At 43.5% G+C, this 25977-nt stretch overlaps 1 protein-coding gene across 3 annotated transcripts in view; it reads right to left on the bottom strand.

Moving 5' to 3' along the window:
* Window positions 1-1120: 1120 nt before the first annotated feature.
* Window positions 1121-25977, bottom strand: part of Il6st (interleukin 6 signal transducer) — a 44909-nt gene continuing 20052 nt past the window's right edge. For all 3 annotated transcript variants that reach the window (XM_021180029.2, XM_029468220.1, XM_029468221.1), the window contains 12 exons: window positions 22411-22571; window positions 21623-21777; window positions 19696-19855; window positions 16704-16786; window positions 15508-15718; window positions 14927-15109; window positions 12924-13025; window positions 12434-12580; window positions 11660-11800; window positions 9139-9235; window positions 7523-7604; window positions 1121-6690 (listed from right to left, as the gene is read on the bottom strand). In XM_021180029.2, coding sequence (XP_021035688.1) covers window positions 5950-6690; window positions 7523-7604; window positions 9139-9235; window positions 11660-11800; window positions 12434-12580; window positions 12924-13025; window positions 14927-15109; window positions 15508-15718; window positions 16704-16786; window positions 19696-19855; window positions 21623-21777; window positions 22411-22571 — 2263 coding nt within the window. In that variant the 3' untranslated portion in view covers window positions 1121-5949. The remainder of the gene's footprint in view (window positions 6691-7522; window positions 7605-9138; window positions 9236-11659; window positions 11801-12433; window positions 12581-12923; window positions 13026-14926; window positions 15110-15507; window positions 15719-16703; window positions 16787-19695; window positions 19856-21622; window positions 21778-22410; window positions 22572-25977) is intronic.

The raw sequence follows: 25977 nt of genomic DNA, 5'->3' as shown, positions 1-25977 counted from the left end.
AGCTGTCTAGATGAATCCAGTCTCACAACTCGCTTGTCCCCGACTGCCCCCCCCCAACCCCGCTCCCCCAGGCTGGTTGCCTTTCTTTCTCAGGAGTCTTGGTCTGATTGGTCAGTTTTGCCTGATGTCTCTGTTCCATTTTTTCTGTTGCTCTCAGCCCCCTTCAGACTTCACCCAGAGCAAAGAAACATTCCCAAATGGTCCCTCATCTCCCTTGGTCTACTTATCCCTCAAATGCTGGAATGTCCTTCTCAGAGTGAATAAAATGGAGAACTCAGAACATCTTCCACTCTCCTGTGGTGACGACCCTACCCAAACACCCACACTGAGCCCTTTGTATGGGAGAACACGTATGCAGTTTGTGGGAGAATCTTTATATATTCCTCTAAGAAAAAGCAAGCAGTAGGAAGCTGAACAAGCCTTAGTAAGAGAACCATTTCCCTCTAGGGAAGCAGGATGATAATCCTTTTGAAAGCAGGAAGGACTTTTATCCATGCACACAGTGCAGTCAATCAGCTGGGAGACTACTGTACATCAGAGGGCAAGCTGGGCTTCTGATGCCTGTAGTGGGTATGGGACTTAACCATATATACCAAAGAGAAGGTTTTGTATAAAGCTCACTATAGATTTGAAGGGGTGAGATTCACTCCTTGACTAGGTTGTAGGTGTGACCCACCGTGTTTAGATTAGACCTTAGTAGCCACGACCTTTCCTTACCTAACTAGCCAACTTAGCTTTATGGCGAGGCAAACATGGACACTACAGCAGCACAGGCACCGACAAGCCACAAGGTGGCGCAGTACCTCTATATTTGGTCCCTGAGCAAATACACAAGGGACCATGGACTGGGATGAAGATGCTGGGATTCCAGAATTTATGTAGTAAGTATGCAAACTGTAGGCTACTGTCATGTCTTCTGTTATTGAGGTCAACACTGTGTACCAGTTTATTCTAACTCCTAGTCCATTATGCTAAAAGAGCATTTAACAAGTCATAAAAGCCTCATAAAATACCATCTATACTAAGACCCATGCTAACCAACACCAGTAGTGATAAATGCTGAAACGCCATACATGACGACACTCAAGACGGAGGTGACCGCAGACAGAAAAGACAGCAGTTTCTTTCTCAGATTTATTTAAAGGGTTAGAGATGATATAGTAAGACATTTATGGCAGGGTCAACATAAACATGATAGCTTTGGTTATACTTAGCACATGCAACTTACTCAGAGGAAACACACATACAAGCTTCCATGTGAAACTGCACGGGTGGTGGTGGTGGTGGCAGGAAAGGAGAGAGAACTGTGCGCACATGGAGTACAGCTAAGAGCAAAGGCGTAAGAAGCCATACCTAATGCCTACTGCCGCACTAGGCTAGCAAAGTGCACTTGCTTTAGAGTATATCACACACGAGCATTAAGGCTACAGAGTTCCCAACCCCTCGAACATCCCTTTCTTTCTGGCACATCACATTGTCCTGCTTACGTAACGGCACTTGCAGTCTGCAGCAACCAGACTAAGCGAGCAACCACAGGACTAAGAGTCCCTACCCAACCAGCCTGGTACATCTTCATCCCAACCCCTCCCTCACCAGTATTGACAACTGGTTAAGAAAAAAAAAAAAAAAAAAAAACCTGACCAGTTTGTGGGAGCTCACAGGTGGCAAAAAGCCCTACGAGTTAGACCGAGTAACATCTGGAGCCTGCCTTCACCTTTTTCTCTTTGAGTGACTGAGCATATGCTAATCTGCATGTGACAGGAAAACAAACTTTTGTCTATGAACTATTCCGTTTGCCATTTGATGGCTGTGTTCTAACTCATCGAAAGGCACATTTAAAAGATACAATCTTACCTGGGCAAAGTAACCTACCAGCAGTACCTATAGCCGGAAGCTAGCCCGAGAGGTTATTTTTAATAATTGACCTTTAGTTTTTTATTATTTTTTGCAGCTTATTGATTCTACTTATCTCATTAAAAACTTTACTAGATAGAAGTTGTGTTAAAAACTTGCTTGTAAAGAAACTCAGTGACATGAAACAGAAGAATGAACGTAATAGGCTAAAGTCTACTGGCTTGTTCTACTTGGTTAATATATAACAATGAGGAATCCTATGATTACTAGGTCTAAATTTATGCCATAATTTACTAATTATGTGGGCAGAAAAAAAGAGACAGCTTTAAAAATAGTATGTGATGTCTAATTAGCAGTCCTACTTTTAACAGCTTTGATAGTGTCCCATGAAATGGAAACTTAAGTGTTCTTTGGAAAGTCAGCTGTGTTGGATGTTTTGCTAAAGCAGACACGAGAAGGAACGTTTCGCTCAAGTGGACACGGGTGAAAGGATGCTTTGCTAAGGCATGTGAACGGGCAGGTGATGGGTTCTTTGTTAATGACATGCCTTGGGTGTTGTTGGGACTCCATAGAGAGAAACACTAAAAACTTCGTTCTGGTGGCTTGTGGCTTGTGGCTTGCGGCTTCCGCAGACTCCGGCTGATTGGCAGAGTGATGTCAGCTGATACAGACTCACACACAAGACCCGCGGTGAGCCCAGACCCGAGGACACTTGATATTTGGATGGAGTATATACAGGACTCAACGGATGGTGATGGCCTTGGCTGGCTTGCATATCTTCGTTTCACTGAGAGGCACAGCTGAGAACTTCTAGTTCTTCCTGCTGACTTGTGCTGAGGCCTGGCCATTCCTGCTAGGTTATACCACTGCTGCTGCTATCCTGACACTACTACGGACCTGAACTGCTGGTGTAGCCTTGATATGTTTGAGAGTGGATGGAGCTGCCACTGCTGACCTGTCAACTGAACAGCTGATTTTCTGACAGTGCACACAGGAGTTGCTCCAAAGAACCATTTTTTAAACAGGTCCACTTCCCCCATATCCCTTCTTTTCCACTACCTCTGGTGGGTGGTGGGCTACAAGGGAGGGTAAAGCATTTAAGAACCATTATTACAATTAGGGTTGAGGAAAAAAAAATAAAAATAAAAAACTACAGTCCAGTAAATCCTTCTACCTCTTTAACCCTTTAAGTTCACAATAAGAACTACAGTCTCACCAGACAGTGGTGGCACAGCAGGCAGGCGGATCCAGGACAGCCAAGGCCACACAGAAAAATCCTGTCTTAAAAAAACAAAATACCACAAACAGAAAAACAAAACAAAACAAAAACACAAACAAGCAAAAACAAACAAACAAACCCCCCCCAGAAACCGTCCATCCTGGCCGAGCTGATGACCACAGCTCAGGAACTGTGCAGAGACGGAATGATCTGTAGGCAGGAGAACGAGGGGGCAGGGGCTGCACTTTTCCTACTTCTGCTTCTCTGTGCCCCCGAGTACTGACTCATGCTTTTCAAAGGACTGAGATTTTATGTCTGAGTGAGGAAAAGATGGAAACGCTAGGTTTTGTAACAGCGACTCAGCATTAACCCTTCCTTTTCTTTGAGTCCTCAGGAGGCAACTGCATGAGAAGCAGTGAACGAGTCCTGGCCACAGCCAGGCTTTTCTCTGATGAGCCTTAAATTACATTTCTACACAGGAAAGAATAGAAGACCAGGGACAGAACCAGCTTTATTACACTGGTTTCACATAAAGAAGCCAGGTTAGTTTCTCTGCTACTGAGATACAAGGTACATGCATCCAGATTACTCTAAAACATGCTAGAGCGAAGTCTGTATTTAAGATGAATTTTAAGATGGTTTTTCTCTTAGAGCAAAGGGAGGTGCTCCATGATACATCTTCTAAATGAACATTCCTGCAGTGAGCACACCCCTTCCCTGCTGGTGGAGGCCCTGGCTCCCTGGGACACTTTCTGTCTGGGATTTAGCTTGCCAACTTGCTTCCAGGAGGCTCTTCCTTCAGTGGTCTCATGTTCATGCCTGAACTCACACTGGGTTACCGCCCCTAGCCAGTACAGACTTCACACTGCAACGTTCACAGCACCACTGTCTGATATGAGGGAAGTCACAGCTGAACATGGATAGAGTCCCATAACTAGACTGCTTACTGTGAGAAGATGAGAAATTCAGCAAGTGTTAATTTCCTGGCAGATATATACATAGAAAACTCAGTCCTGACTGGGATCAGGCTTTGACGTCCAACTTGAATGGCAATGGTGCCAGCCTTGTAGTGTGAATTCTGGTCTCTCTGCCCCTGACCTGGCCTTCCTGTGCCCGACTTTCACCATCTCCCTTCACTTCGGGCATTTTAGCAATTCCAGGCTGGTTTTGCCAACTGAATATACCAGAGCAAAGCATGTACTGTCTCACGAGGATTATACATGTGAGAGAACACAGAAAAGGATTACCAGTATAAAAATATAAATGATAACGCATCAGCAAGTAGAATATAAACAACCTTCTGAGAGTAAAAGGTGAAACTCAATCCAACTAAGTGCATATCAACTCCTCCTCGGGCACTGTGTGGTAACCGCTATAAATGACCTAGGTGCCCATGCTCTGAACCTTTAACCCTTTTCCTGTGAGCACACTTACTGATCAGCCTCTATCGGTGCTCAGCCAATTCCTGTCTGCCCAGTGTCTACCTTTAGCCCCCACCTCCATGTCACACTGGAAAGTTAGGCACAAATACATTAATGGCTTTAGTGCTAAACACTGGATGCCTGGGCTATTCCTTAATAAAGCAACTAGAAGGAATAGGTTTAAGATAGTCCTAAGTCGTGTGAAAAACTCTACCTCATAAATGGCAGATATTAAAAAGACCTGGTTGGGTGTGTGACAGCACACACCCACAGTCCCAGACAGTCAGGAAGCTGGGCCAGGAGGATCACGTGAGCCTAGATGACATAATGAGCCGGGCGGAGGAGCAGCTCAGCGGTAGAGTGAATGTCTAGCATGCACAGGGCTGTGGGTTCAAAGCCCACCCTGCAAACTAGCAGGACCCTTCCGGCTTCCTCAGCTCTGTAGGAGGACTTCTGTCATTGTGATGGCCGCTGACATCGTTGGGGGGGTGTGTTCTGGGACGGCATGAGGCTCTGGGAAATGCCACCCTTCAACAAACACCCTGCTATTCTTGAAAATAAAAACAAGGTGGAGTCAATTAAAGTAATGTAAAGTTGAAGTCATTCTGGATAAGGTGCTTCCTCACCAGTCTGCAGAATCATCTGTCCCTGGTGTGTTCATATGTGTTCAGAAAAACGTCAACAACTTAAGTCTTTAAAAACAGCAGTCTTTTTAAGTGGAGCAGTGGTGGTGCATGCCTTTCATCCCAGTACTCTGGAGGCAGAGGCAGACAGATCTCTGAGTTTGAGGCCAGCCTGGTCCACTCAGCTAGGGTGGATGAAATTGACTAGGGAAGACATTTTCAATAATAAGCAGATTCTCGGGAGGCTGTGGGTGACTGTAGGAAAACGGGTACTTCTAGGTTGCTCCTCTTTAAAGTTTATCCTTTTCTTCAGTAGTAACTGGTAGCATCGATAACAACGGCAAGGAGCAGGCCATGCTTCTCTGACTGACAGACCCAGAAAGGAACCACCCCTCTATTCTTTCTTTTTCTAGATGACATAATCTGGACACTGTGCCCCAGGGCACTTTTAAATGATGCTGCTGGCCTTCGAGCTGGCATCTGGATGGTCAGCCTCATCAAAACCAGCCCAGCTGAACGATGTCATGACACCGTGGCTCATTTAAATCCCCCGTTTTCTATGTAGCAAACCAACAGCTTTATAAACTCAGACACACTTTGTTTTCGGCAGTGCAAACATTCTAAAGAGCAGAGTCCTCCAGCTCTAGAGGATAAAGTCAGTTCATGTAGTGCTTGAAGGGGATTCCACATACTCTGGAATGGAGATGGCCCAGGTGTGACTTTGTCCTTAGAGGCAAAGCCTATCTTCAGGGAGTGAAAATTGTTTCTCATCTGAAGTCACGTGTCTTTAGCTTTACTTTGCAGTCCCTGCTGAAGTTCAGGAGCCAGGCCTTCACTGCGGCATGTAGCCACCTTGTCTTACAGTCTGTGGCAAGTAACTTTTGGGAATTTCTTCATCAATCGTGGTCTCCATTCCAACAGATTCAAATCTCTCCATCTGTCCATCAGCCCCTGGGCCAAGAGCATCCGCTGCAGAGCCTTCCTGAAACAGCCTCCGTTGCTCGGATCCATAGGGCTGAGAAATGTGATCTGAAACCTGCTGCTGCTTCAGTCTGACAAAATCCTCCTCATTGCCCGACAAAACCTGGTTTGACCTTTCAAAATGTGAAATCTCTGGACTGGCTTCAGGCTGACTGCAGTTCTGCTTGAAATACTGTTGCCTGGGCAAGATCTCATCCCCACTGTCTACACTATCTACCAGCTGCAGGTCTTCTGGCCGCTCCTCGGAGTCTAGCAGGGGCTGGGTGGACTCAGACCTTGAGAACACTTGCACGGACGGGACCTGGTGCCTGTAGCCGCTGTGCACCACAGTGGAGTACTGCACCGTGCTGGCGGTGCTCTGAGCAGACTCATTCTCCTCATTGCTGGAGATGCTGGGCCTGGAGGAGGACATGCATGAAGAGCCCCCGATGCCACTGCTGTGCCCTTCTGTACTCACTTTCTCCTTCTTGAATAGGTCCACGGACTTCAGGTCATCTGGACAAGGCTTCTTGTTGTTTGCTTCTATTTCCACAACGCTTACATCAGTGAAATTGCCATCTGAGTACATTTGATCTTTGGAGTTAAAATTGTGCTGGAAAGAGAAAAATAAAGGATCACTCTGGCATATTCAAGCTTTTTAAACCACTGAGCCATCTCTCTGAGCCCCGTAATACAGCTCTTTTAACTTTTAAGGGTTAGTGCATCTTTGAATCTTTTTAGGGACTTTCAGGGGCAAGAATCACCCATCTCAGAGTCTCTGTAACCAGCTGAACTGCACATAAATAAAATAAACCAAGAAGTCTGGATCGGGCTGCATTTCCAGTTTCCAAATTAACACTGTTGTAAGCAAGCAGGCTGTAAATAGTAATAAATACTGAATATTTCATAGCTACAGAAGGCAGCCTAGAATTAAACAGATAAGAAAAAGCCTTGGAAACATTAAAAACTCAAACTTGAATAAATGAGGTTCTGTAAACTATACGAGGTTACAGGTATAATTTGTTAAGTTTAGGATTAATTACTAGAGTAATAAGAAGGCTTTTCCCTCTAGGGTCTGTTAAGTATGAAGTGCCTAGTACAGTTTCCGGAACTCATCTGCAGGGGTGAGGCTGGCAGACGTTAGCCAGGACTTAACATCCAGTCACAGACCCATGTGTAGCCGGTCCTCAGTTTCCATTTTCAGCAAAAGTACTTGTTGTGTGTACTGAGCAGTGTGAGGAGTGTTTGCACAAACAAGCTACAACAGACAGACAGACAGACAGACAGACATGTGCTAGAATGGAGAGCTTCACTTACGATTTTGACAACTGCCCGTTAATCCTATTTTCTTTTCACTCAGCCTAAATATCTTTTGGTTAAACTCTATCAGTGAATCCTAGTAAGTCAGCCTGTATATCAGAAACAATAAGAAGACAGGGTCTTACCCGTGGGGGGGTGTGAGGTGACCACTGGGCGATATGACTCTTGGAAGGATCAGGAACATTAGGCCAGATGTGCTTTTTAATTCTGAAAGGAAAAGAAGCAAGGCATATGTAGAATGCACGTAACAATACAAAGACTTTAACTTTCAAGGCATAGTTCCCAGTCTGAAAATTACGTGAAAGTGGTAACTAAGTGACACCGAGTAAAATATGATAAACTTGTGTTTTCCCAAAGAAGAACAGGACGTCACAGAGCTGACTGATGCACCAGGTGAGGGCAGAAACACACTCATGCTGAAACCAACACTCAGGAGGCAGAAGCTGCAAGAACAGGTGTTTAGGGCCAATATGGGCTATATAAAACCCAATCTCAAAATATCAAAAATTAAAAAAGAAGACACACAGTTCAAGGGAACAGAAATGAGAGCCTAGAAGTAAACACAGACTATCAGGGACAAACATTTACTTGAAAAGAAGTTATTTTCAACATCAAAAGGACGAGGTTGGTGGGGGCAGAAACTCGATTCTGACTTATATCATATCCCCAAATTAATTCAGAATGGATTACAGATGCTAGAGCTAAATTTACTAAACTTCTAGAAGGAAACAGAACCCTGAGTTAAACAGATTTCTTAATCAGGGTACAAAATACAAGAACCGAGGAAAAGCCTGGGAAAGGGAACTTCAGAATTAAAAACTTCTGCTTCCCCAAAGTGATAGTTAAGGAAACAAAATACAGAAACTGGGACAAAATTTACAAAACATGTATTTGACAAAAATGTTTGTTTTCAAACAAAAAGAACATTTACAACTCAATAATAGCAAAGAAAAAGAAAAAGAAAAAAACCAAAACCAAATTAAACCACAAAAAAAAAAAAAAAAGAAACAAGAAACAAGAAAAACCACTCCAATTTAAAGCTGGACAAAGGGCCTGAATAGATAATCATAACAAGCTGGGCAACTCAGAAGACAGGCACTGGTTGTCAGGATGGAAATGAAAACAGGATCCTAGACTTGGCTCAGAATGACGCCTCGCTGCCAAATGCTAACGATGGAGGGACACTTGCAAGATGGCGGCGACACTGAGGAGCCTGGGACTGTATCTTTCTGCTTGTGGGTCTGGAAATGGAACCTAGAGCCCTGCACATGTCATATGAATGCTGACATGGAGCTACGGGCCTGTTTCCAGTGGCTTCTGATAAAATTAACATGATTATCTGAGAGCCATGTACCCATAGCATGTGGAACGTGGATATTCACAGCTGTTTTATAAAACAACAGGCAAGAATTAGGAACCTGTAAACTCTTTTATACACCCACACTGCAGACCATGCTTCAGCAGCACAAAGGGGAAAAATTAACATAAGCAACAGCAGGAATGAGCTCCAACATTGCTAAGTGTGACAGGTCTGCAAGCCACCTAATTCCATGAGTGTAAAGTTCCAGATCAGACAAAGCTACACCTGTGATCAGGCAGAGGTTGAGATAGGACAGACTAAAACCAAACAAGGGTGCTTTGGTAGAAGTGGGGGTGAGTGTGGGGTCGTGGGCAAGCACTGTGCACAACCAGAGCTCGTCTGTAACAACAGTTGAATACCACCATGGAAGGTGCAACTTACAGGTCTCGTTTGTTAAAGCAGAACAAGACTCCCAGCAGGGTTGTCAGGAGGAAGGCTAAGCACACAGGCACGACTATGGCTTCTATTTCTCCTTGAGCTAAAACAAGCAAAGGGTATAATAAGAAATAACTGTTAGTACATGGAAAGAGAGGGAAAAGCATTGGAGTCCTCACTGGATAGCACCTGATTTCCTTGTTTCTGTAGACAGTGTCCTGCAATGCACCCAGCAGGCTCAGACTCACTGTGCAGCCCAGTCAGGCTTTCCTGTCTGTTTCCAAGTGCCTGTGCTGCAGACTACTGACAAAGTATACGTTCCCTTTGCCCACCCTGGTGGCTCTCGGGTTCTGAGGTAGCTTTTCTTCTTCTCTGTCCTTGGGTCAATCCCAGACATTTGTCCTTACACTGCAAGCCTCGGTGTATAATAAACATAAGAAACACTGGCAGGGAGAGAAAACAAAAAAACAACGCGTGCTCTCTGAGATGACTTCTGTCCTACGTGCCACAGTAACCGCAGCTTTCTCTTGTCCAAAGCCGCCTTTAAAGGCGAGGCGGCCTCTGCCGATGGCTGTAGACTTGCACTGTTTACTGATTAAATTAGTGTATTTCCTTTTCGTGGTATTTCTTCAACTGAGCTAAGTCTTGGGGCAAGACTCCCATGCCACGTGAGGAAGCTAGAATGGAAACCGCACATCGGTAACAACAACAACAACAGTAACAAGTCAAACTGTAAAGTAGTTTTAGTGTTACTGACCCATTTTAAACATGCAAACAGACAAAGAGATATTGCTAGATTATATTTGAGTATGGAATTTGAACAAATTTACATTCCTCTTTACAGTAAATAGGACTTTTATAACTAGGAAAACACTTCTAAAGTTTTACTATCTTTTTTCAGTGTTTGCTCCAGATCTATTAGCATGTCATCACGTGGGCTCTCGTTCCAGAAAGTACATTGATTTTCCCTTGTAGGAAAGATAAGGATTTTATGTAATCACATTCTTTAAAAAAAAAAAAAAAAAAAAAAAAAAAGATTTGCCGGGCATGGTGGCGCACTCCTTTGATCCCAGCACTTGGGAGGCAGAGGCAGGCAGATTTCTGAGTTCGAGGCCAGTCTGGTCTACAGAGTGAGTTCCAGGACAGCCAGGGCTACACAGAGAAACCCTGTCTCGAAAAACAAAACAAACAAACAACAAAAAAAGATTTATTTATTCATTTAATGTATGAGTATCGTGTTGCTCTCTTCAGACACACCAGAAGAGGGCATCAGATCTCATTACAGATGGTTGTGAGCCACCATGTGGTTGCTGGGAATGGAACTCAGGACCTCTGGGAGAGCAGTCAGTGCCCTTAACCACTGAGCCATCTCTCTAGCCCTGAAATTGCATTCTTATATTATCTTTACATTCAACAATGAACATGGACATTACTATAGAACAAAACCCTGGTGCATTTGGGGAATTACAAATAGTTTCAATTAAATAAAAAAAATCTATAATGATTCAAAAAAGCGTGTACAGTAAGTTGTCAGAGGCTACAGAGCTGCCACCAAGATGACCGTCTTGTGTAAATGATGTAAATGATGTAAATGATGACTGTGCCCTTAGAAAGACTGGGCAGAGGGAGTGGGAAGCCTGAGGCCAAAGGCAAGCTTATTCCAAAGGGGAAGGAGGTAGAAGCAACCCCCGCCCGCTTCCATTTTGCAAGGGAAAAATACAAAGACACTTGTTGCAGTTACAAGTAACTATCTGGTTTCTGAGACTAGCTGGAGGGCTGTAGCAGTAAAGAGGGGAAAGCTAAAGCCGGGTAAGAAGTCTAAATAGCGGGACATAAGGCACATAAGGAGAGCGGGCCAGTAATGGAGCTCTGCAGAATCCAGACATGTAAAAGTACAACACTGCGAGCAGGAGAACGCAGGCAGGGCTGTAAGGCCCAGCCCCAGCGGGCCAGCACACCTTATGCTGAAGAGTAGCAAGAAGGTGAAGCTCAGCTTCAGCACTGGCTAGGTCATGGCTCCCTCCACCTTGGCCTGTCTTTCTCAGTGCACAGTCATCATGTACATCTGTACACTGGGAAGCGTCCTCAGGAGTGGTAGGGCCAGGAACTGATTTCAGCAGCAAAGTGAATGAGCCAGACTAGTTTCTCAAGCAACCTGTCAAAGATGGAGACCTACACAATCCACTCTGAAAAACCAGGAACCCATGAAGGGAGGTCATAGGCTCTGGGATCTGATGTGCAGGTGAATCAGCCACCAAGGTAAGCAGGAGCCAAAAGGCGAGGAGCTCACATACATCAGCAACCTGTACGGGATAAGCAAGTGTCCGTCCACACCCTACAGTACACACCCCATTAGCCAGCTACCCACCCCTAGCCAAGCTGAGGCTCAACCCATGGCTTTGATGCTGGTAAGTGCTCTGCCTCTGAGCTGCCTCCATCCCCAGGGTACTTGAAAAGAGCAGGTTAGCTCAGTAAATCCATCTCTAATCAAATTAAACTTCCAACATAAAGCTTCCTGATTTCTTACCGAACTTTGGTGTTGTAAACGTGAATTCCGGCCCGTCTTTCCCACCTTCATCTGTGTACGCGGCCATTCGGACCATGTACAACGTATCACTACTCAAAGAGGACAGCGTGTACTCCGTGTGAGAAGAATCCACATGCACAACTGGAAGGAGAAACAGCAGTTCTTTTACCCAAAGTATTTGACTTATCTGTCCTATATTTGGCATTGTGAAGTATTAAAAATACTTTTCCAGCAAGCATTTATAACCAAAAAAAATATTTAGGATAAAACTACTAGTGATGGTTTGTATATGCTTGGCCCAAGGAGTGGCACTATTAGGAGGTGTGATCTTGTTGGAGTAGGTGTATTATTGTGGGCATGGGCTTTAAGACCCTCATCCTAGCTGCCTGGAAGCCAGTATTCTCTTAGGGGCATTCAGATGAAGATGTAGAACTCTCAGCTCCTCCTGCACCATGCCTGCCTGGATGCTGCCCTGCTCCCACCTTGATGACAATGGACTGAACCTCTGAACCTGTAAGCCAGCCCCAATTAAACATTGTCCTTTTAAGAGTTGTCTTGGTCATGGTGTCTGTTCACAGCAGTAAAACCTAAGTAAAACTAAGACACCTACAATACAATATTTTAAAAAAATACCGCCATAAGCACATGAGACCTTTGCAGATATCTGCTAAGGATGCTCTGTACTATCAAACACATTACGTGAGAGGCAAGGATTTAAACACTTAAGGAAAAGCTTTAGTAAGGCATTCTTGGTAGTTGCTACAGCTTTATTACCCGTTTCCTTTCCAAGGCTGGTTCTGTACGATATGGAGTAGTTTCTAATGAACCCGTTCTGCTCATCTACAGGAAGCTGGTCCCACTCTAGGACAGCCTCATTCTTCCCCACTTTCTTTGTCCGAACAGTCGGTCCTCTAGTAGGAGCTGTAAGAGAGTAAGTGCATTTGTGAACTGAAAAGTGTGTGTTTAGGAATCAACACTAGTCAGTAAAGGGTCCTCATGGCAGAATTATTGAACATAATGAGGATGCTTTTTTGTTGGTTTTGTTTTCAAGACAAGGGTTTCTCTGTGTAACCCTGGCTCTTCTGGAATGCACTCTGTAGACCAGGCTGGCCTGGAACTCACTTAGATCCACCTGTAACTGCAACCCAGCCCTGGGATTAAAGGCATCCGCCACCACTGCACATAGAGGATTCTTATTTAAAAGTGATCAAATGTTTTAGGAAACGTTAAAAGCATTTTTCCATGCAAGCAAGGATGGACCTACCTGCTTGTTTGAGGTACGCCTTCAAGGCCTCAGAGCTTCCGGGCCCCGTGGTGAATACGGGGGTTACTGTGATTAGATAGCACTTGCTCTCCAGGAGGCTTCCTACAACAAGAATAGCAGAGAAAGCAGTTCCCTCAGGTGAGATTTTTACCTTATTATTATATGACCATTTGGTTTTACTTTCTTCTAAACACTGCAGTTTTATATATAAAGGAATCTTTTATATACCAAACATAAACTTACTATAGTAAAATGTTGGCTGTGTAATCCTACCATTCAGACAGCTGAAGTGGGAGGAACACAGTGACCTGGAAGCTAGTCTGGGCTACACCCTGAGTTCAAGGCTACCCAGGTGACAAAAAAACACAAGGCTACTTTTAGTGTCAGTACAGTGAACCAGAAAGTATATAAAAAGTGTTTATATTGCTCATAAAAATAGTGAATGCCTTTAAGCTCAGGATTAATAAAACACTTCAGAGTATTCTTGGACAGCTTTGCTATTTGTAGTGGTTTGAAAGAAAATGGCCCCCACAGACCCATAGAGAGTGGCACTATTAGAAGGCATGGCCTTGTTGGAGGCAGTGTGTCACTGTGGGAGCAGGCTTTGAGGTCTCATATGTTCGAGCCATGCTGAGTGTGGGACTCAAGTCTCTTTCTGCTGCCTGCAGACCGAGATGTTGAACACTCAGCTCCTCCAGCACCATGCCTACCTGCATTTCTCCACAATGACAATGGACTGAACCTCTGAACCTGGAAGCCAGCCCCAACTAAATGTTTCCTCTCTAAGAGTTGCCTCGGTCATGGTGTCTCTCACAGCAGTGAAGACCCTAGGCCAGTATTTTAGCTAATTTGGGGCCCGCCAAGGTCCAACAGTGAGATCAAGGGCGGAGCACTGATGCACAGCTGTGTTGGTGAGAGCAGCTGGAAAAAAAAATGAGTTGGGCTGCTTCCCACTCAATTCTAAAAGAAAAAAATCTTAAATACAGTACTTTCTTTATTTCTAATCCTTCCAAATTATCAAAGACGTTTATCAGACAACTGAAGCATGGTTTAGGAAATAAAGTGGTCTTTTATAAGATATGTATCCTATGTACCAACAAGGTCATTCTTTCTCTGTATATACCTTCTCAAGGAATCTATTTCCTTCACTACATTCATAACATTAAATGCACCTTTGTCTTCCTAAAAAGAGCAATTTTACCTTTTCTTGATATCTATGATAAAAAAGTAAGCCATTCTAAATTCTGCTCTAACAATGACTCTTTCGGGGTACTGAGCCTTCAGACCTTTGTCTCTGAGATTTTAACCTCGTAGGCTGCCTGCCCCCGGGCCCAGGATTTTTATCTGGTAAGGTCAATAAAGGAGACATCTAAGCTTATCAAGATTGAACAGCAGCTTGGCAAGAGCTCTCTACCCACAGCCAAACCCTAGTGATTCCCCTTCTCTATGAATTAAAGAGCATACATGGAGCAGTGCTTTGTTTTCTTAAATGCTATTAAATGACTTTACAGCCACGCAGTGTAGCACCATTAGCAGCTATTATCACCACTCTGTGTTAGGACGAACCTGGGTTCTGGCTGGGCTGCCAGCACTCAACAGCCCTGTGAGGTTAAACTCGGGAACTAATTTACATCTGGGTAACGAGAGAGTTAACTGAGTTGAGCACAAGTAACAAGCAACTAACTGGTAGTAAAGGCTGAACTAGATTCTCTGTACAGTTCTGTAAGGGTCCTTCTGTTAATAAAGTTAATCCAGGGGTTTTTGTTTGTATTTTAGTTTTTTAGAAAAGTCCTGGCCCTTCTCTCCATACAGAGACCCCGTGGTTCAGAGACTTAAGAGTTAAAGTGTTACTTAAGTCACACATCTAGTCACAGTGAGGCTGCGGGTCTTCTCAGTGACTCACAATAACCCAGACAACAGAAGACAGAGACAAACAGCCTGGGGAGGACACTGTCTCCTGGGGGCAGACAAACACTGGCTACTTAAGCGCTTAGTAGGTGTACCTCTCAAGTGGGTCCGATTCACCGTAGCGTCTTCCTGCTGCCAGTCTTCGACACAGGGTGCGTTCTCTGACAACACACACCACTCTAGGATGTACTTGCTCACGGGTTTAGGTGGAGGCGTCCATTCCACCCAGAGCAGGTTATCTTTTGGAAATGCTTTAAGATTCACTACAGGATGAGAAGCTTTAAAAAAAATAATGTGGATAAAAATCAGTCAACACTGACAAATCTGATGTCTCAATATTTTACAGCCACATCCAAAGGTTTTATGTATTTAAGTTCATAACTGTGTCTTTGTCCTTAACAGCTAGATAAATTAGATAAATAATAAAATTATGTCACATGCAAAGAAAATTCCTAGAACCTTGAAATAGTATTTAAAAAACAAATTATCAGGAAGTACTTAAAGGAATTAGTAAGATAGCTGCAAAGTTCAAACGAACTGCACAGGGCCGAGGCGTCTCCTGAGGACTGCAGTCATGACGTCCCTGCCAGCAGACAGCAGCTTATCTACCACCCCAGGACACTGTCCACCCTTAACCCTGGCATCCATGCCAGCGCTCCACCTTACCAGTACGCACCTGTGACGTGGGGGCTGGGGATGGTGAGGACAGCTGCAGCTGATTTGCCCACCTTATTTCTTGCTGCTAGAGATGCTACATAGCGGTTATTGGTGAGATTCACTGTCAGCTCTGTGCCGGTGACTATGTACGTTTGTGAAATTGACTTTGACTGAGTAAGAATCACTTCATAATCCAGGATTTTCCCATTGGCTTCAGAAAGAGGCAATGCCTATAATAAATGTTTACCAAAAATTATTTCATGAATCTTGAATAATCAACTTCTCATGTCCACAGATCCTGCCAGTATGTCAAACCTGTAAATATTTAATTGGAAGGAAAAGGCAAACTCTTTTATATTAATGTTTTAGCTGCATGTCTGTTCCTGTATTGTGTGCCTGCCTGGAGGTCAGAAGAATGTGCTAGATCCCCACAGACAGCTGCAGGCTGCCATGTGGGTGCTAAGAACCAAACCTGGATACTCTGGAAGAGCAGCTGGGGCTCCTAACAGCCGAGCTGCCTCTTCAATCTGAGCTCATTCTGAATTTAGTACTACTCACTAAGAAAGAATAAAAACAAACAAATAAATAAAATAAGAAAAAAAGCCTCAACTGAACCAGGCCTGCAGTGTGGTCTAGCCTCTGCTCTGTCTCTGCAATGCTCTGTAGTGTGGTCTAGCCTCTGTCTCTGCAATGCTCTGTCTCTGCAATGCTCTACAGTGTGGTCTAGCCTCTGTCTCTGCAATGCTCTGCAGTGTGGTCTAGCCTCTGTCTCTGCAATGCTCTGTAGTGTGGTCTAGCCTCTGTCACTGCAATGCTCTGCAAGCTGAGGTGTTGGTCTCCATCATTTGTGTCTCGGCATCTTCTTCTCTCTATCTTTACAGTGTGAGGTACAGGTGTGGCCTCCCCAGCCCACATTCTACTCTCTCTAAGCCTCTCAGTTTCCTAGGCAGCTCCCTAGCGAGTTCAGAGACATTTAGAACACGGTCTTGTTTTTATAGAGGTTACCCTTCTATGAACTGTGCTAAATCCAAAATGACGGATTGGCTGAGTTCATAAACTTGGTTGGCTTTTTCAGTAGCTATATAAGGCTTTGTGTTTTTATACACTAACATTATTAAATGTCTGGAGGAAATAATGATGAATAAAACTTTAGTGTTAAAAAGTTAGACTTAAAATACCATTTAAGTACATTTGTATGAGATATCTTTCTTTTACCTTCCATATGAGCCGTGCAGATCTATACTCCTGCCCATGGGATGGATTTATCTTATACCAGAAACTTGGTGGTTTGGATGGTCCTAAAGAAAACACAACCTTCATAAAACAAAGTGCTTTTTATCTTAACAGTGCTGTAAAATCCTGAAGTAATTCTTTCTGTTCTTAAGGATCTGTGGCCCTTCAGTCACACAGCATTCCTCTTTACAAGAACAGGCCCACAACAGTACAATGTACTGTGTACAATGACTGTCATTAGTCAGGGTGACAGCTGAGAATTTACATCACCATCTCACATACACACACACACACACACACACACACACACACACACACACTCATTCATAAATAAATAAATAAATAAATAAATAAATAAATAAATAAATAAATAAATAAAAACATAGTGTTTTGCTATATTACCCACAGTAGATTGGAACTTCTAGGCTCAAATGATTCTCCTGCCTTGGCTTTCTGCAGTTGGGACTACAGGCCTGTGCCATGGTGCTTGATTATAGATTATAATTAAATTTTTTAGAGATGTATAATACTCCTACAAATAGACAAAAAAAGCACCACTCTGTGTGTGTGTGTTCATGTAGTACAGTGGACAAGGAAGAACAAAGTCTTAAAAATAAAGTTTTTCTTCCAACAGTGATAAAAAAAAAACAAAACCAAGTTATTTGTATTACTTTTTGCTAAAGATGAAATTGGAAAAAGATGAAATGTTGGTGTATGTCTGGTCTCTAGCCGTATGGTCATACTATAAAAAGACAGTTCTGACTGAGCACAAGGATCCAGTCACACGCACTGATGTAGCAGCCCCTACAATCTGCATGGCATGTGTTCTAAGAGGCCACGTGGACACCAGGAACTCTGAAGAGTAATGAACATTTCATATGCATTGCTTTTCCTGCAAACATTACCCATGCTAGAGTTTAACTTGTAAATTAGGTACAGTAATAAACTAACAACAATGGATGATATTAAATAATGGATAATAAAAATATAATGAAGTAACTTAAAAGTTATAGATTGTTAGGTTGTTTATTTCTGAAATTTTTCATTTACTATTTTGAGATTGTAAGTAACTACAAACAAGGCCAGCAGAGCTGAAGCTAAGACATGAGCTCTGTAACTGCATCAAAGCATTCTTCTAGGAGGATGGTAAGCATGGGGCCTCATTACCTTAGCACTGGAGATGTGGAGGTAGAAGATTATGACCAGCCATGGCTACTTAGTGCGTTTGAATGTGGGCTACTGGAGAGCCCATTTCAAACAACAAAACAAAATTTCTATAAGTTCTGACTTTCCAGATCTTTGTTAAGAATACCTACAAATATTGTACTTACTAAAACAAACAGTATTTGAATGAAACCCACACAGCTTTGTGTCGCTTGTGAGAACGTTACAAACGCAGGGAGAGAGTAGGCAGACAGGCAGGCTGGCAGGAAGCTGTTTGAAAAGCTGCTGGTACCAGACACTGAGATCTCACACACTGTACTACCATGGGACTGCACTCAGATGGCATAAAGAATATAGAAGTACACAGAATGTGAACCAGAGTCACCTCTTAACATGAGCAGCATCTAGAAGCTTCATACTGTAGGCTAAAGAAATGCTTCATCTAATGGCTTTTAAGGTGGCTCTAGAGAGTGCTGAATGCACACTTAACCACATTTTGCCTCCATTCTGAGGTGTTTCATGAACTTGTACAAATGGACCCATAAACCTCTGAAAACCCACTTTAAGAATTCCCCATCAACAATCCTAACACTTGGTATGTGGAAACAGAAGGACTGCTGAGAGTCCAAGGCCAGCCTGGGTTAACAAAGTACAAAGTCCTCATCCTTCCCCTCCCCCACAAAAACAAAATATCCCTCCTTAAACCAAAGAAGCCTAGTTATCGGACTGAGCATTCTCAAATTGGCCATAGTAAGACTGCTTTCTACAGTGCTCATGGGAGCTCGAAAAGCCTTACAGAGGAGGGACATTGCTGCCTTTGACATTTTTAGTTCAGTGACCTAAACCTCTAGCAAGATGGTTGAAAGCACGGGGTCTGGAAGTTAAGGCTGCTGCTATGAGACTATGGTAGGAAAAGGTCCAAAGAGAGGAGTCCACAGCAAAAGATGAGATCAGAAATGCTAGCAGCTTTGGGAGGAGTCTAACTTTTCCATATATATTCATTTGTATATGTGAGTGTCTTACCTGCATATGTCTATGCACTGTACATATGTAGTACCCGTGGAGGTCAGAAGAGACTGTCAGATCCTCTGACCTGGAATTGAACTCCAGGCCTCGGAAGAGCAAGATCTCTGGCTCACCGAGTCCCTCTCCAGAGACCCTCTTTAGACCCCACACTGTTCTGAGCTTTTATAATCCACACTGTATGTGTAATTATAATTTCATCAATGATGAAAAAAAGCACTTACAGCGAACCAACCCGAATCCCAGGTCAGCCTTCCCAAGGGCTTATCAAATGCTAGTACAAAAAAAAAAAATTCTGTCCCATAGACATAACACTGTCTATGTTACAGAGTGACAGGCTCTCACTCTGTAGCCATGGCTAGGCTGGAACTCAAACTCACAGAGATCGTCCTGCCTCTGCCTTCTCAATGCTGGGATTAAAGGCGTGCACCACCACAGCCAGCTCTGACAGTGGGATTTTAATGAGTTAGGATACAATTCTCTAGTAAGGGGCATCTTGGGACCACCTTCCTTGAACAAAGCTAAGCGAATGTTTTTTTAAATGACGTTTAAAAATACTTTTCCATTGTACTATAATATAACCTATTTAGGTACCAAATACACTTATATTATCAATAATATATATCAAGGTTGTTTTGTGAAATAATACAACAGTACAGCTTGGCCCAAATGATCACATGTACAGCAGTGAGGGCAACATAATCCGCAGCCGGCCTTCCTTCCGCCTCCCCGGCCTGCCGGCCTTTCACTTCCCTCCCCCTCCCCCCACCTCACCACTTTTACTTACTGTCTTCGTATGTGGTCCCACTAGCCTCCTCACTCCAGTCACTCCAGTAGCCTTTCCCACTGTCCTTAATGGAGCGGATCCTAAACACATATTCTGTAAAAGGCTTGAGGTCCTGCACAGTGAAGGAAGTCCGAGGAGACATTGTATCTTCAAGAGGGACCTAAGAATAAAGCATTGAGTGATGTCATTAACACCTCCGATAGAGAAGGTTCCTAAAGTGAGTACAGAAATCAATTAAGTTTTAGAAATCAATTTAATGCAAGATCAATAAATTCAACCACTGGAGAAAAAGACATGGCGGTAACAATATGATAATCTATAGGCTCCACCCACCTAGTCTTTCCTTCTTCTATGAGACCTGCAATACTCAGGAGTCTCAACGAGAAAGCGATGACTTGTAGTATCAGACAAGAGGACTCAACTACTGAAGATAGAGCAAGCGGCACATTCTAAGCCAGGCAACACTATCTGAAGTTGAGAGCCTGTCTTAAAGAACCAGACCCACCCAACAGCTAAACACAGATATGTAACAAGCACACAAACAACAACAAAACACTTCAGAGGCTTAGTGAAAAGAAACAGGCAAGAATAAATGTTGGAATCCCAAATGCTTAGTGCACTAGGAACTGTACTGTACCCACTAACTCTATGTGCAAAGGGAAAAAAAAAAAAAAAAAACCAATTCTGGGAGGTCACGACCTTACTGCACAGAAGAAAATAAATGGGTTGTTCTCAATTCTATTCCTCTTCTTTCCCACCAAGCTCCTTCTGTCCAGCAGCTCATGGGGTGCAAGACAGAATGGAAGTCTACAGTGGAATCAGCCAGGCCAGCAAACCATGACACAGTGTGCAGAAGGAAGGGGTGTATATAAATGAGGGAACAAGAAAATAGAAGCTAGGGACTGGCAACATGGCTCAGAGAGTACACCTGAGCTGGACGCCTGGAACCCACACAGCCTTCCGTAAGCTGTGTGACTTCTATATACATACTGTGATGTGTACACACAGGATGAGGTAAGTGTTGAGAGGAGGAGGCGAGGCAGAAGCTAGCCTAGTCGATGGCCTTGGCCTTCAACTGGGAGTGGGGAGGAAACCAAAGACACACACAACATAACTACTCCTTTCTGCCACTCTGACCTTTCAATACTGGATACAAAACAGATGTTAAATTTGGGGCATTTTTATTAAGTTAAGATTCTATGATATTAAAATATACTTAGAAGAACTTTAAATACACATCCTCTCTCTACAGTCTGAGTCATGAAGCCAATTTTGTTTTCCTTTTTGTGATTGTATTATGAGCCGGTAAATAGAGGAGCATCACAAAGGAGCACGAAGGTTCTGCGCTAATTAATCTCTCTCTAAGGTCATAACTGCAGCCATGGTAGTAAAACAAATGAATGGACCAATCAATCAACAAACACAAAAGTGGGCTATTAGTTATAAATGGAATTGCAGCACAAAATCTCACAGGCAGTCAATGTGGTGCCGCCAAGACAGCTACAAGCACTCCTCCAGTGAGAGCAAGGACCTGCCACCTCCCCTTCCCGGCTTGCAATCCCCACTAAACCATTCTGGACTTTAAGAGTTGGCAAGTCCTCTATCAAGAGCTGGGGGCCAGAAAAATCTGTTACTCCAGCCCCCCAAAAAAGACAACAAAATCCCATTTCTAATCTGCGGCCAAGCTGTCTGAACTACGTGTTTCTCCACCTGCACGCCGTTCCTGAATCCTGTTCCCATCACCCTGCCTCATTTCCTAAAGGCCACTGTTCTTCTATCTGCTTGTCTGTCTGTCAGATGAAATGTTTCACATTAAGACACTGAGAAAACAGGCGAGTCTTCATATTAGTGCTCAAAACAAACAAAGCAAGCAAGCACACAAATGAAAGCAGCAACACTATTAGCATAACAGCAACGTGCAATTTACCTGGATCCAAGTTGAGGCATCTTTGGTCCTATATTGGATGTCAGACTTTAGATCTAAAAGACCGCCCAGCCCTGAACTGACCCATGATAGCTTTAATATACTGGATAATTCTTCCGAGTTGGTCACTGATAAGTTATATGGTGGGGTGGGTTTCACTGAAGAATAAAACAAGTCCTAAAGTTAGTTACGCCTTACTTTTATAGTTCCATACACAAGTCAAACACATGGTCATCTGTTTAACAAGACTGCTCTTACCAAAGGCAAGCTCTCTAGAATGATGCTCTGCCCTAGCAGAGAAAGATTCAATGACGTGTTTCCTAGTCTGCTCAGCATATTTGTTAATTTTCAGATGCTGATATTAAAAAATGCTGAAATGTTATAGCAAATTACTTTTTAAAAAGAAAATAAAAATAAAACAAGGAAGTCACTGTGACCGCAGTGGCATGCGGTCCTGCAAATTGTATAATGAAAGAGTAACATTCTAAGTGGGGAAGGCAAGTGGATCAGGTTCAAAGTTAGCCTTAGACACACGGCTAATTTAAAGCCAGCCTGGGCTGCGTGAGACAAACAGCAGTGATAAAATATTCCAAAAGCAAACTAAACACAGCCATGGGCACAGCTCAACTACAGCTAGTTTTCTGTTTCCACATTACATTTAATAACATTATAAAAGACTTTATAAAAAAATCACTGTACTAATAAACATTTCTACATTAATCGAAATCTGAAAAATAGTTTACAAGTCAGAGAGAAGTTTGATAAAGTCTCAAATCCCGGCTTCTAAGTACCTTTATCCACGGGGTCAAAATTGATAGACTCTGAGGAGACCTTCCCAAGGGCATTCTCTGCTTCCACCCAGACTTCAATGTTGACATAATAGGTGGGCATGTAGCTGACCATACATGAAGTGCCATGCTTTGACTGACAATCAGGAAACTTCTCCGTTGCCCTAAGTATAAAAGTGGAAGAACCAGCCATTAAAAATAGATTGAAAATATAAAGGTGAAAGAGTGACTGGGAAAGGTTGGATATGACCCAGATTGGTGCACTGTCCTTTGCAATGAAGTGTTGCTAACCAAAGACAGATGACACATCTGAAAAATTGTATTCGATCTACACCTATGATATTATTTCCACATTTTTTATCTAAGAAAACTTCATTTTAGAATTTTATGCTATGTCCTTAATTATTCTTCCCCTAAAAATGATCTATTTCCTTGTGGTCTTAGAATAGCAGCCTTAACTCACCCATAAAGGCATGTTTCAGGCCAGATAGTGGTGGCGCACACCTTTAATCCCAGCACTTGGGAGGAAGAGGCAGGCAGATTTCTGAGTTTGAGGTCAGCCTGGTCTACAGAGTTCCAGGACAGCCATGGGTACACAGAGAAACCCTGTCTCGAAAAACCAAAAACCAAAAACCTAAAACAAAATAAAACAAACAAAAGGCAGGTTTCAGGATCCCCTGCAGATGCCTGAAACTCTGGTAACACCAAACCTTCGGAATCCTATGGTTTTTCCTACCCACACTTCACTATGATGGTATTTAATATCCGAATTAAGCATGAACAACTCTAACAGGGAAGTGGATGCAATCTCTCCCTAAATACTCACTTTTCTTTTGATAGTGTAAGACGATTTGAATTGAGGTGAATGATATCAGTCCTGTGAGACACTGATGGACACGACCTGACAATGGTCCAGAAAGACAGCTGCGGTGGTTTGAATATGCTTGGCCCAGGGAGTGGCAATACTAGGAGGTGTAGCCTTGTTAGAGTGGGCGTGGCATTGTTGGAGTAGGTGTGTCACTGTGGGGATGGGCTTAAATAACTTTCTCCTTTCTCCTGTTTGCCTTCAGAACAAGATGTAGAACTCTCAGCTATTCTAGCACCAGGCCTGCCTAGACGCTGCCATGCTTCCCACCATGATAATGGACTAAACTTCTGAAACTGTAAGCCAGCCCCAATGAAATGTTGTCTGCTCACAGCAACAGAAACCCTAAGACGGGTGGTTTGAGTGAGAACGCCCCACAGGCTCACATACTGAATCTCTAGTCAGCAGCAAGTGGTGCTGCCTGAGGAGAATTTGGTCTGTGGCCTCATTGGAGTAGGTGTGGTGTTGTTAGAGCAACGTGTCCCTGAGCATGTCCCTGAGCGTAGACTTTGAGCTTTCAAAAGCCCAAGCCAGGCCCTTCGTCTCTTCCTACTGCCAGTGGATCCAGAGGTCGAACTCTCAGCTACTTTTTTTAGCAACAAGCCTGCCTGCCTCTCACCATGCTCCCTGCCATGATGATAGTAGGCTCACCCATAAAACTGTAAGCCAGCCCCACTTAAATGTTCTGAGAATTGCCTTGGTCATGGTGTCTCCTCCCAGCAATAGAACACAGATTAAGATAAGAACCATCTTTTCAGCCACGGGGTGGCAGATGAATGATGTCCATGATCGGTGATCTTATTGTTTAAGGTGTCTTGTGGCAAGCTTCTAGAACACTACTGTAATAGCAATTTGCTTGTCTTTAGCTCACCAGGAGATTGCTCAGAAAGCTGTAATCTGTGGTGAGCAGAAGCATGCCTTTATGTGTGTTACTCCAAGGACTAGGCTTGCCTTCGATCGTGTACTTCTGCAAGGTCTATCTACACGCCATACTTTTGTCCTTCAGTGTCTGTGTATTCACTCTGCAGCCTCAAACTTAGTTCACTGCTGGTTCTCCCTCCGTTTCCTCTTCATCTTCTGTAGGTGACTCAATGAGGAGGACCATTAGCATTCCTCAAGGGCCTCACGCTACCTGTCAGTAAATCATTCTCTACCAACTTACCTGCAGCGCAAAGGATTTCCTGTCTCCCCTGTAAACCTCTGGAAAGCATTCTCAACCCTGCTGTAGAAATAGTTAATCTCAGTTAGGGACTTCTAGTCTGCCTTTGATCACTCAGTTCCCAGACAAAAAAAGACATACAACATTGACATTTATAATGAGCCTTAATGAACACTGAAGTTGGGCAGACAGCTACCCTCTATGCTAGTATGTCTACTTCCCTGACAATCTCCCCACAATATGACTTGCTACGTTCCATTTGGGCTGCTCTTAGCTCCCATCGGCCGCTCTCAATGCCATAATTCGAAGATTCTTACCCCAGGGCATCTTCTCTTCTCTCCCTTTCCTCTCCTGCTCCTTGTGGTTCTCCTTAGGCTCTACGCCCAGGAGCACCAAACCCTGCCTCTATCTCTTCTTCCCAGCTACTGGCTATCGTCATCTTTATCTAACCAATAGCTTAAAATTAAGGAGCAAGGTCACCTTGTATGTGCAGATTCTCTCGTTCTTGGGAGCAACCAGGCCCTGGGGCCAATATTTAGTATTACAAAACATAGCTAAAGACCAAACCCCAACATGGCCTCCCTCTATAAATTTCTGCCGTTTCCAGTTTGCATTCACCCACTGCAACTCCATGAGTGTTACTGTCCTAGAAACACTGGTCATCTACAGCACTGCATGTGTACAAACTAGGGTCTCCATCAGGAGCTGACTGACACAATCAATACCAAGTGGCCTCTGCTAGGGGGACAAGGCCATATGAAGAGGCAATTCACTACTTGACACCTTGGTAACAGTTGGATGTGCCGCCATCTGCTGTTAGACTTTAAGTCTTCTTAATTCATTCTTCCAAGGACTGTACCACTTGTCGGATCAAGCAGGGCTAGAACCTCCCCAGGCAGGAAGACTAGCCCCTGCACATTATAGCTCCACTCCACAACACTGGAGGATGTGCACGTCGGGCTTCACTTTGTACACTATACCAGGCTTCATCATATGGCTTGAACTGTGGCCACAAAGTACCAGAGCAAATCGGATTTGTGCTTTGGTTAAACCTCCACACTTTAGAGGCTGCATATTCTACCGGACACCTGCAAACGTACCAGCACTTTCTTCCTCTTCACCTACAGAAACCTCTGCAGGAGGTTCTTCTGAATGTGCACAGCCCTCCCTTGCTTGGAGGCTTGGTGATGCTTCCCTTGGGAAATCACTTGCAGACCCAGTACTTCCTGCCCACTGTCTTGCTCTCATATGGAGCGTGATTTCTATTCATGTCATCCAGCCACAGATGTAATGATTTCTATCTTAACTGAGTAATATCTTTTACTGTGGTAGTAACAGTGGTGAAAAGCCCTGTTTTCTTCTTCTTCTTCCTAATATCACAAACAGTAAATTTGTCCTTACTATAGATTAAAATTTTCTCTCCTTGCTCAAGAACTGTCTTTCACTTAAAGAAAACTACTATATAGTTTCTCTTTCTTTGCATAAAACACTATATATTTTCTCTTTGCATAAACCACTATATATTTTCTCTTTGCATAAACCACTA

This window comes from Mus caroli, chromosome 13 (genome assembly GCF_900094665.2).
Source record: "Mus caroli chromosome 13, CAROLI_EIJ_v1.1, whole genome shotgun sequence".
In the NCBI taxonomy this organism is placed as follows: domain Eukaryota; kingdom Metazoa; phylum Chordata; class Mammalia; order Rodentia; family Muridae; genus Mus; species Mus caroli.
This window is presented reverse-complemented; position numbering and strand designations above follow the sequence as displayed.